This window comes from Mesoplodon densirostris, chromosome 7, assembly GCF_025265405.1.
Source record: "Mesoplodon densirostris isolate mMesDen1 chromosome 7, mMesDen1 primary haplotype, whole genome shotgun sequence".
Lineage (NCBI taxonomy): Eukaryota > Metazoa > Chordata > Mammalia > Artiodactyla > Ziphiidae > Mesoplodon > Mesoplodon densirostris.
The window spans coordinates 78,932,342-78,946,749 of NC_082667.1; the positions used below are offsets into that span (position 1 = coordinate 78,932,342).

A 14,408-nucleotide genomic window follows, 5' to 3' on the forward strand; every position below is an offset into this window, starting at 1 on the left:
AGAATCGACCCCTTTATCACTATGTATCACCTCTCTTTATCCCTGATAACTTTCCTTCCTCTGAAGTTGGCTCTGCCTGAAATTAATAGAGCTACTCCTGCTTTCTTCTTGTGTTTCAGTATTTTAAGTGCCAAAGTATTCGGTAGGAATTTGAAAAGTGGGTAAAGGCACAGTCATTTGAATCAGGCAAACCTGGGAACAAGCCAAGCGAGTCAAAGTGGCTGACTGTGGGCACACTTAATCGTTCTATGCCTCAGTTTCCTCATCTAAGAAATGAGTAACTAGCGGACCTACTGTACAGCACAGGGAACTATATTCAATATCTTGCAGTAACCTGTGATAGAAAAGAATCTGAAAAAGAATAGATATTATATATATGTATAACTGAATCACTTTGCTGTACACCTGAAACTAACACAACATTGTAAATCAACTAGACTTCAATAAAAAATTAAATTTTTTTTAAATGAGGAAGTATTCCTTTGAATTATTGTGAAGATGAAACGGGATAATGCAGTAAAGCACTTAGCAAATTTCCTGGCATTTGTGTAATTACACATAATGTGTCATTAATATATTCTACTAATATATGCAGTTATATTATTATCTATTCATATACTATAAGCTATTATTAATATAAGCTATTGGCTATAATTATATTGTGGGACATTAGTATAGATTTCTAAGTCCAAGTACTCTCTATGAAAGTTGGATGAGGCACTCTGAGAAGAGTGACTTAGAAAATATTTGCAAAGTCTCAGGTTGGAGTGGATGGCTCATAGGCAGTGTCCTGAGAAGACAGAGGACTTCGCACGTGCCCTGCAGCCCATAGTCCAGGGCGCCGGGGCCAGGGGGGGATGTGATATTTCCTCCTTGGTGCCGAGGTTTGCTCATTCTTCTTATTAAAGTGGTTCCACAGGAGGTTTCTGACGCCACTGACAAATCACTGTCTGGGGTCTCTCTCTTTTGAGGGAAATGTGGTCACACCAGGGCCCCTATTGAAAAATAGATCATCTTTGGTTAGATAAATTCTGATTAGCTTTTAAGAAGCAACAGTAATAATTAAGCACATGGGAAAAACCTTCATTGTACACCAAGGCTTTTAAAAGGTAGTTATAAAACTATGTTTTGTGGTGTGAGCTCAATTGTGTTTAAACTTTTTAAAAAGATTGTAAGCATAGAGAAAAGACTGGAAGGATGTGAACCACCGTGTTCTCGGTGCCTGCCTCTGGGGGACGGGAGTCTAAGTGATTTTAATGTCTTCTTTGTGTTTTTCTCTAGTTCTCATTTTCTGCATTATTACAAAAAACATGTTATTTTAAAAATGAATAGAACAAACAACAATTATTACAAAACCTCCCCTTAACTTTAACACTTGCAGTAAATGGACAGTTGTCACTTGCCAACTGACCTTTCTGGTTTGTGTTGGACCATTTCTGCTGTCTTGCCACTCGGGACAACCAAAAGGATACTTGCATGGGATCAGAGAACTATCAAGTGGCCAAGTCCTGGCCAATTCCCCCCGAGTTCCCTCTTGCCTCTGTGTTGCCTGACGCCCTACCCCAAAACTGGGCATCTAGTCTGGGTCTGCTGTCAGGGTCTGGTGACCCTCCACTCACTAGCTGTGTGGCCTTAGGCAAGTCACTTAACCTCTCTGACCCTCAGCATCCTCCTCTTAAAAATGAGGATTGCAGTGACTGTCCAGCCACATGAAGTGGTTAGCACATTGGGGCACCCAGTGTCAGTGGCACTAGTTATTCCTTGTTATTCCTGTTATTCCTGGCTCTGACTGTCCCCCTTCTGCATTTCAGTCTGCAGACGTCGACAACCATCACGCACTCATTGAATATAATGAGGCCGAAAGCAGCTTTGTTCTCCACGACTTCAATTCCTGCAACGGCACGTTTGTCAATGAGTGTCACATTCAGAACGTGGCTGTGAAGCTCCTACCCGGAGACATCGTGAGGTTTGGGTCCGGAGGGCTGACCTATGAACTGGTCATCGAAAACCCAGCCTCGGTGAGTCCAGGCCCCTGCGGGGGTGGGGTGGGGTGGGGTGCAGAGGTGCCGTGTTGTGTCACCTTCCGTGCAGCCTAGGGCTCGGGTACGGCCACAGGTGGAGTTCGTCTGGAGCGCGTCATTCTTCCTTTCGCGATTCTGCGAAGTTCAGCCCCATCGCGTGGGTGCCCGGGGAGAGCGAGTCCTCGCGCCCTCTTCTGGGCATTTCGTGGAATTACATGCAAGGGTTGCCTAGCGACCAGCCCGGAGCGAGAGCGTTTTCCTGAAAAGTGAAGCTTGGCGAGGGGAGGTGGAAAGCAAGTGTGTGCTTTTGAAGATGCAGAGATGGATGCTTCCTTTTTAGGCAGATCAGTGCTCTGCAACTTCCTAGCTTTGCGACCTCGGCCAGGCTTCTCTGTATGCCTGGGTCTGGGTCTTCTCAGCGGTGCAGGGCGTTGAGAGAGTATCTATGTATAAAAAGTCAAAGTGTCTGGCCAGAGTAGACGCTCAAGGCCTGCCAGCTGTTATCACACCGGATCAGAAATGTTCCCGGGATCAGGACCTAAAGTATGGCCCCAGGTTAAGCGGAACGTAACCCAAAATTCGCCCAGCAAAGCTCAGTGACAAGAAGTATCTGGTTCAGTAGGGAGGCAGGATGGGGGCTGGTTAGCAACACAGTCCTGAGTCAGAACCCCAGCTCTGCCACTGGCCTACTCGGTGCGGTCTTGCACAAGCCATTGGACCCCTCGGAACCTCGGTTTCCTCATCTACAAAATGGGGCCAACGACAGCAATGACCTTGCAGGCTTATCTCGAGGGCTAAATGAGATGGTTATCATTGTAAAACTCCCAGAATAATGCCCATTCGTGGTGAGCACACAATTAATACCTGTCGTGTGTGTCCCAGAGAGACGGCGTGTTAACCTCACTCCCCAGCACCAAGAACGCTGCATGGACTGAGACCTCCGAGGCTTAAAGTCCTTTCTGGGACGAGGCTGGGTATAAATAAATAAAGTTTAGAGAATCTAGGCAGAATCCTGGGTGTGGGTCCCCTAGGCAGCCCTAAATACTCACTCAGAGAAGATGAGCACCGTCCCTCAGGCTGCAGGGCCCGTGACACCGCATCCACCACGTTTGGCTTTGAAAACCTGGGGCAGTTTTCTCCTGCTGCTTCTCAGCCCCCTTTTCCTCCTTGGACCAACATTAAAGTGTGCTCACTTGTGGGATGCACTGGGATCCACTGGCCGCCCTGAGGAGGGGCTCCTGACCCAGAAGGTGTTGACCTGATCAGGGGTTCTCAACATGGGTTCTAAGGATCCCCCTCATCAGAAGCACGTGGGGAGCAGACCCACAGTGCAGATCTGGGCTTCACCCCAGGCCTGAGGACTCATACTTAGGATTCCCAGATGAAATGCAGGACACCCAGTTAAATCTGAATTTCAGATAAGCAACAAATAATTTTTATGTACAGGTGTGGCCCAAGTATTGCAAGGAACCACATATGCTAAAAAAATTATTTGGTGTTTATCTGAAATTCAGATTTAACGGACACCTTATCGTTTATTATATATTGATTTATTCAATCATTTATTTATGCGAAATCTGGCAACCATACACATCCTCCCTGGGAGTAGGGCCTGGGAATATGCATTCTCACAAGCTCCCTGATGATTCTGATGCACCGCCAATAGGAGGGAAACCGAAATTTAGAATCATTTGTATGGAACACTTACAGAATTTTTTAGGGATCAAAGAAAAGGGGATTTCACACTCCCAAACCTGAAAATCCAAGTTCATGAAGTTTGATTCAATGTGCCCCAACATGTCTGATTCCAAGAATATTTCAGGAATGTTCAGTAAAATTACAGGTTCCCAGGCCCCCTCCCTGGGAAATTCTGACTCTGTGGCTTGCCCGTGGGGAGAAGAATAGGGGAGCAGCAAATAATATCTGCATTTTTTTCTTTTTTTTTCCTACAAAGATATTTATTGAAATATTATTGATAGGGGCATAAAATTTGAAACCTAAATTTCCATCCAAAGGAGGCATTGTTTAATTAATTATATAGTTTAATATATTATAAGGAGTTTGTTTATATATGGAATACTGTTCTGCCTTTTTAAAATACAGCTTTCTTGAGATATAATTGACATGCCATAAACGGCACATGTTTAAAGTCTGTAAGTGGATGGGCTTTGACATATGGGTACACCTGTGAAACCATAGCCACAATCAAGACAGTGAACAGCTCCTTCATCCTCCAAAGTTTCCTCCGGATCACAGCATGTGTTTGTTTGCTTGCTTGCTCTTAACAGCTTCACTGAAATACAATTTACATAACAGAAACTTCACCCATTTGAAGTGTCCAATTCAATCAATTTGAATATATTGATGGAGTTGTGCAGCCATCACCACAACCTGCTCTCAGAACATTTTCCTCCATTTCTATCACCCCAAACCTCGGAGAAACCTTGGAGGTATTTCATTTTGGGGTTTGTTTTTAACTTTTAATTTTCAAAATTATGGTAAAATACACATAAAATTTACCATCTTAACCATGTTTAAGTGTGCAGTTCACAGTGGCATTAAATCTATTCACACTGTTGTGCAGCCATCACCCCCATCCATCTTCAGAACTTTGTTCATCTTCCCACACTGAAACTCTATGCCCATCACATTAAACCCCCTGCTTCCTTCCTCCCCTCCCACCATGCTTTCTGTGTCTGTGAATTGGACGATTCTAGGTTCCTCATATAAATGGTATCTTACATTGTTTGTCCGTTTGTGACCATCTTATTTCACTTAGTATGATATCCTCATGGTTCATTCCAGTTGAATATTTCATTGTATGGATTCACCACATTTTGTTTACCTGTTCATCCATCCATGGCCACTTGGGTTGCTTCCACCTTTTGGCCATTTTGAGTAAGTTTGTTATGCACACGTGTGTACAACTATGGAATGGGGACTTTATTTTACAAGGCGCTTCTTATATAATTGTGGGAAAAAGTGATGACGACCTCTAACCTTGAGTAGATAAGACGGAAGAAGATGCTTTGTAAGAAGAGAATCCAGGAGAGCAGCAGGAGGAATCACTGACGTGAACAGCACTGTGCTAAGCAATTCACCTGCTCTCCCTTATTTCACGCTCATAGCAACCTATGAGATGGGTTCTCCCATGATCCCCATTTGACAGACAAGGAATCCGAAACTTTGAGAGGTTAAGTAATTTCCCCAGGGCCACACAGCTAGTCAGTGCAAATTAAACACTATCCCCACTTGGGGAAAAAGTAGGGGAGAAAACCATTCAGTCTGATGCTAGCTGGAGCAGTAGCCTTGACTGGTTTTCACACCGTGGAAAGCATACTCTCACGATCACTCGAATATGCACGGATTTTTTCAATTCTTATTCCTACACGCACTTGCACCTTGCTTCATTCCTCGGTTGACTGCAGGCAGCTGCACAAGTGTTCCCCTGGCCTGTGCCCAGGGCACTGTGCAGGACTCTCCACAGCCCCATCTTCTCAAAAGTGCTCTCTGCCGGGGCGTCCCCAGCTTGAGAAGCTTCCATCCATGATGCTCATATTCATGGAGGGGTCCTTTGCAGCGTCCGTGTGAGGGCAGCCTGTGGACTGACTGGCACCTTCCTACAAATTCCACTTCCTGATGACCGCAACCTGCTGGCTATTTAAAAGAAGAGAAAGGAAGAGGGGAAAAGGGAGAGGTATTGAAGAGCATCTCTCATCAAATATTTTGAAGCCCAGTTTTTCTAAAAAATTCGTGGCCGTCTTGCTTCCGGCATATTCTTGTTTCCAATTGATTTTGGGGTCCCTGGTGAGGGCGCTGTGTTTCCTCCTTGGATGGAGTTTCCACGGAGGGCTGCCCTGATATCATACAGATTAAGTATGATGAGAACTGTTCTTCTCCCGACAAAGAGTTCCCAAATGAAAGCATTTATTTCAGGTTTTGTGGTGACCCTAACCAACAGAGGAGGGTGTGGCAGCATTTTATTGGGGGAGGGGGGTGAGGTGCGGGGCGGTTAGGAATCCAGATGTGTTTGCAGATGTCACAGTGGTTAGAGCACGTGCCCTGAGGTCAGGCTGACTCCAGCGCCGTCCCAGCCCTGCTCTTGACCGGCTTTTATACTGGACGTGCACAAATCATCTACCTCTCAGGGCCTCGGTCCCCACTCCTGTAACAATAGTTCCTACCACCTTGAGTGACTGTGGTATTAAGTGGGCAAAGTGCGTAAATTGCTTAGTCCAGCGTCTGGCACCTAATATGCACATGATAACCCTCAGCTTTAGAGTCAAGCAAACCAGCATGGAGCAGCCAAGATGCCTCCTTTGTAAGTGTCCTTATGGACAGGGAAACCTCCCAAGACCTGCCCCCGCTAGCAGATAAATACATTTGCAGATAAATTACCCATAGAATAACATACAAGATGGAAAAATATAAAGAAAATCTCTTGTTTGACAAAGTGCATTGGCAGCCAGGTTGTGCCCAGGACCATCCTTTTTTTTTTTTTTTTTTTTGTGGTTACGGGCGTCTCACTGTTGTGGCCTCTCCCGTTGCAGAGCACAGGCTCCGGACGTGCAGGCTCATTGGCCATGGCTCACAGGCCCAGCCGCTCCGCGGCATGTGGGATCTTCCTGGACCGGGGCCCAAACCCGTGTCCCCTGCATCGGCAGGTGGACTCTCAACCACTGCACCACCAGGGAAGCCCCCAGGACCATACTTTGTAAATTATAGCTCTCTCATCAAAGTATTACCTAGGGCTGCCATATTGCACAACTCCAGGGTCACCATTCACAACGTAGTCCATGTGGATGGCGCCCACTGAAACTGTGCAGGACATAACCCGCAGGGCCATCTGCAATGCCCTGAAGCAACCGTTGATTAATCCCATAGAGTCTTGGCACCAGGCGTGGGAAATTGAAGTCCCAGAGTCAGGTGTGCTGCCATGTTGTGGGTTTTGTTGGTTGTTGCCTTTACTCGTGCTTTCTGAGCTCTGGGAAAGGAGGTGTGGAAACAAGCTGTGCTGGTCACAGTGGCGCCGTTCTTACAAGGCAGCTGAGTAAGGAAACCCACGTCACCCGTATGTATCAATCATGTCTTTCTCTGTTCTGAAATACGGCAAAACGGATGGAAATGGCCAGAATGAAAAAGGAAGCCAGGCGCCACAAATGACGTGCCGAGTTGTTCCATGAGGGGGTTGACAGCTCCTTGTCGGCAGCCCCCATCCCCATGACTGCCTGTGTCTGGCCTTCCCTGTAGCCTGCTCTGCCCTGTTCCCAGTCCAGCCAGACTCTCCCACGTGGCTCCTGGATACTGTCTTCTGTCCCTGCAATGTCATGACGTCCTGTCTTGCGAGAAGAGCGCCCTCTGTCGGCCAATATTCCTTGCTGCTTTAATGGGGAAGCTCTGCAGAACACAATCGAGAAAGCAAGGCCTTTGGAGTTGGATGGACACAAGTTGAAATGCCAGCTGCAACTGGCTTTACCTTTCTGAGCTTCAATTTCCAATTTCTGCCAAGGAGCTACTCATTAATCCCAGGTCCCCTTTCCCCCTTCAGTTGTTTTTATAGAGGTCCCTGGGACCACCCCTATCATGGCATAAACTGAGGCTCAGAGAGTTTCAGTGACTTCCCCAAGGTTAGGCATCAGTCCTATAGATCCAGAGGCAGGATTAAAAGCCGGCTCTCCTGAGTCCCTTGGAGCCTTTTCCTAATAGCACGAAGCATCGTGGGGCCATGAGAGCCCAGGCAGGTCCTTCACTGCCCAGCGGTTAAGGAAGGTCTTGCAATTCCCAGTCCAACCTGCAATTTCACATGCTGACGATTCATTATGTGGGTAAAAACGAAAGCCACTGATAATAGGAGAAACTGCATTTTCAGTTATCTGGCTTCCTTGCTTGTTTGGCTCCACTAACTTTTTTTTTGGCTACACCAATGCAGGATCTTAGTTCCTCAACCGGGGATCAAACCTGCACCCCCTGCATTGGAAGCGTGGAGTCTTAACCACTGGACGGCCAGGGAAGTCCCTGGCTCCACTAACTTTTTTTCTTTAATTATTTTATTTATTTTATTTATTTATTTTTGGCTGCGTTGGGTCTTCGTTGATGCGCGCGGGCTTTCTCTAGTTGCGGCGAGCGGGGGCTACCCTTCTTTGCAGTGCGCGAGTTTCTCTTTGCGATGGCTTCTCTTGTTGCGGAGCATGGGCTCTAGGTGCGTGGGATTCAGTAGTTGTGGCACGCGGGCTCAGTAGTTGTGGCTCACGGGCTCTAGAGCACAGGCTCAGTAGTTGTGGCCCATGGGCTTAGTTGCTCCGCGGCATGTGGGATCTTCCTGGACCAGGGCTCGAATCCCTGTCCCCTGCATTGGCAGGCGGATTCTTAACCACTGCGCCCCCAGGGAAGTCCACCCACTAACTCTTTACCAGGGATATTGCTGCCGTTCCTGGACAAATTCAGTTGCGCCCTTTCTTCTCCTTTTTTGACGATGGTGATCACACCTGGTGGCTAATGTTTTATGCTCATTTATTATGGACCAGGAAGTGTTCCCAGCATTTCACGTGCACTATCTGACCCACTTCTCACAGACTAAGAAATGGCTGTTGGTATCCCTGTGTCTTACAGACAAGGCACAGAAATGACACACTCGTCAGGGTCCCAGAGACGGAGCAGAGCCGGGAGCCGGACCAGAGTCTGTGTGACGCCGGATCCCAAGGTCTTAACCCGAGGTCGGCACGTTATGGCCCAGGGCCAAGTGCGGGCCATCGCCTGTTTCTGTAAAGTTTCCTGGGAACACAGCCGTCCCAGTCATTTCAGTATTGCCTGTGTTGTCGGCTACAAGGGCAGAGTAAGCTGGGCAGATCCTATGGCCCACAGGGCTGGAAATGCTTACTGTCTGGCGCTACAGAAAATGTTTGCCAGCCTCTGCTTGTAACACTATGCAGTCCTGCCTCTGTCATTTGACTTGGTTTCTAAAAGAAGAACTTAAAATAGAGGGGGGAGCTGGGGAGAAAGAACTCACTCAGATTGAGCCTTACTGTGTGCCAGGAAATGTGCTGGTTAATTGCTTAAGTTTACTGAGGAATAAGAAAAAAACAGACAAGCTGGAAAACTAAATTTTGAACAGTCTTTTCAATACCTCTTTTAAAAAGAGCTGGAAATATGTGGTTCTAACTATACATACACATATATATGCATTTGCAAATATAGTAATAATATAATTACATTGACATGGATCTGATAAATGTACTAGACATTAACATATTATATATACAACAGATGCATATTATAAATTTTACCTGTTTCTTCAACTGGAACGTTTTCTTTTAAAACTGTGGACTGTTGGGAATTCCCTGGTGGTCCAGTGGTTAGGACTCAGTGCTCTCACTGCTGAGGGCGTGGGTTCAATTCCCGGTCAGGTAACTAAGATCCCACAAGTGCACGGCGAGGCCAAAAAACGAAATAAATGAAACTATGGAATGTCTTCCCTGAGTCACTTTTGAAGCAGAAATTTGGGGTTTGTAGTCTGAAGCCTGCTGTAGCTAGAGAACTATTTATCTATCAAAGTTTCTCTAAGCAGCGTTTTACTACTTGTCTTATGATTGGTTCCTTGGTCTTAAATCATTCTTCTCTGGAGATGCTGCTTTACTTTTATAAGTTGAAAGGTAAATTTGGTGCATGATGACAGTCTGGTGGGTTTTATTTGAGCATGTCATAACCTTTAAAACAACTTTCACTCTGAGTACATAGTGATGCTTATGCTAAAGTCTCAGTAAGCATACTGTCCAGGAAATTTGATTGTTTGCAAGTGTCAGAAAACCAACTAAAAGTATCCTAGGCAAAAAAAAAAAAAAAGCTCATGGAACTGAAAAGGCCAAAAGCTGCAGCTTAGGCCCAGCTGGATCCAGGCGCCCAAATCATGGTCAGGAATCTGACTCTTTCTTCCCTGTTAGCTTCCCAATCTCAGACAGACTCTTCTCACCTGTAGGAAAGAGGCCACCAGCAGCCCCAGCACCCTACAAAGTAGCAGTTCCAGGGAAAGAGCCAGCATCTTCATTGACAGTGGCTTGGATCACGTGGCTTCCCCTGAACCAATCACTGAGGCCAGGGGCAAGGAATGCTCTGATTGGCCAGGCCTGGGTTATGGTCTCACCCCTGGGGTGGAAGGGTCAGAGTTCTATGGACTCAGGATTGTCAGGGAAAGGGTGTCTTCCCTGAAACAAAATTAAGGTGCCCATCCAAAAGATGGAAGAAATGGATGCGGGGGAGGCAAAAACAAAGAAGATGTCCATGACATTAGGTAGCATTCCTATTGCCTAAGTGGAGCCTTCCTAACAGGATTTGCCACTAGGGATGTGGGGGGAGGAAAATGATGAATAATCCACTTTTCCATTGGAAAAGTCCCAGGCCAGTCTCCAAGGAAGCAGAGTTGCTCATTTCTCTCCTGTGGTGAACTGGTGTGATGAGAAGCTCAGAGTCGGGCCTTAGTTGTCCATCCCCAAGAAGGGTGGTGTTTCCACATTCCTGGGACCTCTGAATAGGGCCCGTTGTTGAGGAGGATGTGGCTTTACTGTACCGGGGGTTGAGGAGCCGGCAACTGAGTGAATGACCAGAGACTATGGTGCCCTTCAGAACAAAGCCTCTTTCTGGTCAAGCTTTGTCATCTCCTACCAGACCTTGTAGGATTTCCTCTACCCTGTGCTCTTACAGGTCCCGTGGGGACTTACTTATGTGATGAGAACTCCTGAGGCTGGGTGTTTTATATCAAAGGCGATTTCCCGAGACCAGTGAAGTGGAAGGCACGGGGCAGCAGACAGCCTCAGGCTCGGCCTCTGCAGCAGAAACTCACACACAAGGACCCCTGAGGCTGTGTTGTCACCAGATGTCTACAGGCGATGCAGATGACATCGGGGGAGGTGGAGACGGGAGCGCGGGCTGAACCCTTAGCATCCTGCTGAGACAGAACCTGGACCCAGCCAGGAATCGGGCCGCGTCCTGCTTCCTCTGGCAGGCCACACCCTTTGTTACCAAATCAGAACCACGTTGCTCCTTCTCTGAACTTAGTTGATGATCATTCATTCATTCATTCATTCCGTCTCTCTATCTGGCAAGACCCAATTGAAGCAGGCCAAGTCTAGGGGTAGCAAAAGCTATTTGCAAAAATCCGGCTGTTTTCTCATTAGATTCTATTTCCCATTTTATGGACTGACCAGGAAGCTGATTAGAACTTGAAAGGAAAGGAAAAACCGTAAGATTGAAGATTTACAAGAAAATGGGAAAATTAGATGGGCCAGATCTCCTTTAACACAGCTGGGAAAACCCCAAACGAATGGCTTTTCTGAACAGCTCAAAGGGACTTAATTCTTTTAAGTTCCAAAACCTAAAAATAATGTATAACTTGGCGGTTCTGTGTTCTAAATGTATAACCCTGATTTCTCACACTGAAGCCCCTTACATGATTTACCCTTTTCTTGGGGACATAGAATTATTACCCGTCTCTGAGTTACGGTGGCACCCCGGTAGCTGTTGAGATAAAGGCCATTTGTCCTGGCACCAACTAGCACCCTCTCCTGGCTTCTGAGATCTACTGGCCATGTTTTCTAGTCTCCATTCTGTCTTTCCAGGTCCATGGCTCCTCCATGCTGTGGTCAGTGTCCCTGCTCGCCACCATCACCCCTACCCCCCAGGCCCTTCCAGACCATGGGAATTAAGCTCCACATCTATGTATGTTAAATTCTTCTGTAAGGAAGCCGGTCTCTTCTCCCTCCTTTATGTATTTACTCACTAATGTATCTATGTCAGTATGGATCCATGTATACTGATTTTACACTTTGAATTATAATCCAATACTCATTAAATATTTCTTCGCTCAAATTCTTCCAGCCTTGGCCACTGGGAGCTCTTTCAGATTGCTTGCTGTGTCCTTGAGCACCTCCCCACCTTTTCGTTTTGGGCACTTGCTTACTCTTTGCTGTTACAAGATGCACCAGGCTTAGCATGTGTTTTCCCCATCCCAGCCCCAGAATCAAAGTGCTTTTTATTTACACTCCATTTGCCAACCGTTCAGCTCAGTCAGCGAACACCTACCATGAGCAGCAGGCACTCTGCTGGGTGCCAGCACAGCCAGCGATTGGCTGGTAAATATTTAATGACCAGCTCTCTGGAAAAAGTAAAGTACATGGATGCATAGCATAAGGTTTACTGATATAAAGAATGTGTAGCACAGTCTATCCATGTAACAAAATATACAGTACTCTTTCTTGTAAATTCTATATAGCCAGCTGAGTCTCACAGAATGCTTTCATTGACTTTAGGTGAACTCTTGTATCCATAGCCAATTTCTCATTGCAGTTGATGAATGAGAGAGTTCCCAACCTGAGCACTCGTGGGTATTTTTGGATATTTTGGATTTATGAATAATACAAGTGAAAAAAGAAAGACGTTAGAACTTCACATGTTCATCAGTGACATGAGTGACTTTGTTGCTGCATCAGATAATAATTTTTAAATACTGGAAGAACGTTTCCCCAATTTTTTGCTCTATTCATAACATAACGGCTAAGACACAACATGCTTTTGTATAATCTGCATTGTTAACATTTTCTCCATTACCGTCTTAAGTCTAGGCAATCAACAAAACAAACAAACAAACAAAATCAAGCTCTACATGAACCACCATTATTAAACCTATTTATAAAACTTTTTAAAAACCAAGCCCTCATTTATAACATTTCCTGATTTCTATGGTGTAATACGCCCTCCACGGTCAATTTCCAGCTCCCAATGACACATCCCTGAATACAGAGAAGGAAAGAGAGGTGTGGTAACACATTACTATGTAACATTTCCAACAGAAACATATAGTAGAGTGAAATAACCTCAAGAGCATAGGTAATAATAAAATAGAGTAAAATAATTAGGAAGGGGTGACTTTTAAGTTTGTATACCAATTGTTTCTGATATAATTTAATTGTAAATTTATGTAAGTTAATTCTTATTAATGGCTGTGTTTATCAACCAGTTGGCAAAATTCCTGGACATTTAACAATCAGTTCTCGTGGGCGGGTACCAGCTGGCCCCAGCACTCCTCTGGTACAGCAGTGAACATACCACAGGTCTTCCCGGATGGAGGCTGGGGTCCTCTGAGCTGCTTCCAGGGCGTGGCATGTACCAGAAAGAATAACACTTCCATAAGACAGTTGTCAGTGTTCCTAGAAAATCCCATTTCTAAGTAGCCCATGCGATGTCTTGTGTTTTTTCACACCATCTAATGTTCGTTTCCTTTTTTTAACTTGGAAAATATCCTATCATTCACTAACCAATCGTCTAAGATCCGTTTGTGAGTATGGAAAGCAGGTAATAAATCATGACTTGGAGTAACCTAGAAGTCCTAAGAGCACAGGTATTGGAGTCAAATTGTGTCACCACTTCCAGGCCGTGAGACGTTGGGCAAGTCATTTAACCTCTCTGAGCTTCAGTTTCTTAATCCACACAATGAGGGGTAAAATGCCTCCTGCAAGATTATTCTGGAGATCAGATGAGACCACATGCATTAAGTGCCCAGCACAGTCTGTGGCACATCTGTGGCTTCTCTACACAGTGGCTCATAGTCGTTGTATTGTCCACAATTACTTACAAATGGCAGAGCACATAACAAGCTCTCCAAGGGCAAGGTCTAAGTTTCCACCTTCTCTGCAGGCTCCAGGGCTTCCTGGCAGAATTCATGTGTACTGTAGGCACTCGATGTGCAAACTACTTCGAATTTTTTTTAGGGTGTCCCATTCAACTTACACTCTTTTCAGGGTTAGAAGCAGATATTGGGTAAATAACACAAAGTACAAATAGATAATTTGAAAAAAAATGGATAGTGATTTCTTGAGTAAATCATTGACCTGTGTTTATTAAAGCTAATATAAATTCAGCCGTGGATGTGGTCATGGTTAATCCAGGTGGTTGACAACCTGCTTTTTTTTTTTTTTCGGTACACGGGCCTCTCACTGTTGTGGCCTCTCCCGTTGCGGAGCACAGGCTCCAGATGCGCAGGTTCAGCGGCCATGTCTCACGGGCCTAGCTGCTCTGTGGCATGTGGGATCTTCCCGGACCGGGGCACGAACCCGTATTCCCTACATCGGCAGGCGGACTCTCAACCACTGCACCACCAGGAAGCCCCAACCTGCTATTTTAAAGGTAGTATGGAAAAGAAATCAGGAGTATCACATATGCTACCTCAAAAACAAAACAAAAAACCCAACCATGGCAACATACCATATGGTCAGAGAACAGACACAAAGAAAGAGAAAAGGCATTAGCGTGTATTTTTAAACTAAAGTTTCTAAAAACAGACTTGAAGACTTCCCTGGTGACACAGTGGATAAGAATCCACCTGCCAGTGCAAGGGACACA

The 14,408-nt window shown here is 45.7% G+C and overlaps 2 protein-coding genes across 2 annotated transcripts in view; one reads left to right on the forward strand and one right to left on the reverse strand.

Annotated features, from left to right (window-relative positions):
- The window catches only part of LOC132494286 (U3 small nucleolar RNA-associated protein 25 homolog), a 720,475-nt gene that overhangs the window by 289,560 nt on the left and 416,507 nt on the right, over positions 1-14,408 (reverse strand). The gene's annotated exons all lie outside the window — the stretch shown is intronic.
- Positions 1-14,408, forward strand: part of LOC132494410 (forkhead-associated domain-containing protein 1-like) — a 90,572-nt gene that overhangs the window by 8,975 nt on the left and 67,189 nt on the right. Inside the window, exon 2 of the mRNA XM_060105494.1 lies at positions 1,812-2,018. Within this exon, the coding sequence (XP_059961477.1) occupies positions 1,812-2,018 (207 nt within the window). The remainder of the gene's footprint in view (positions 1-1,811; positions 2,019-14,408) is intronic.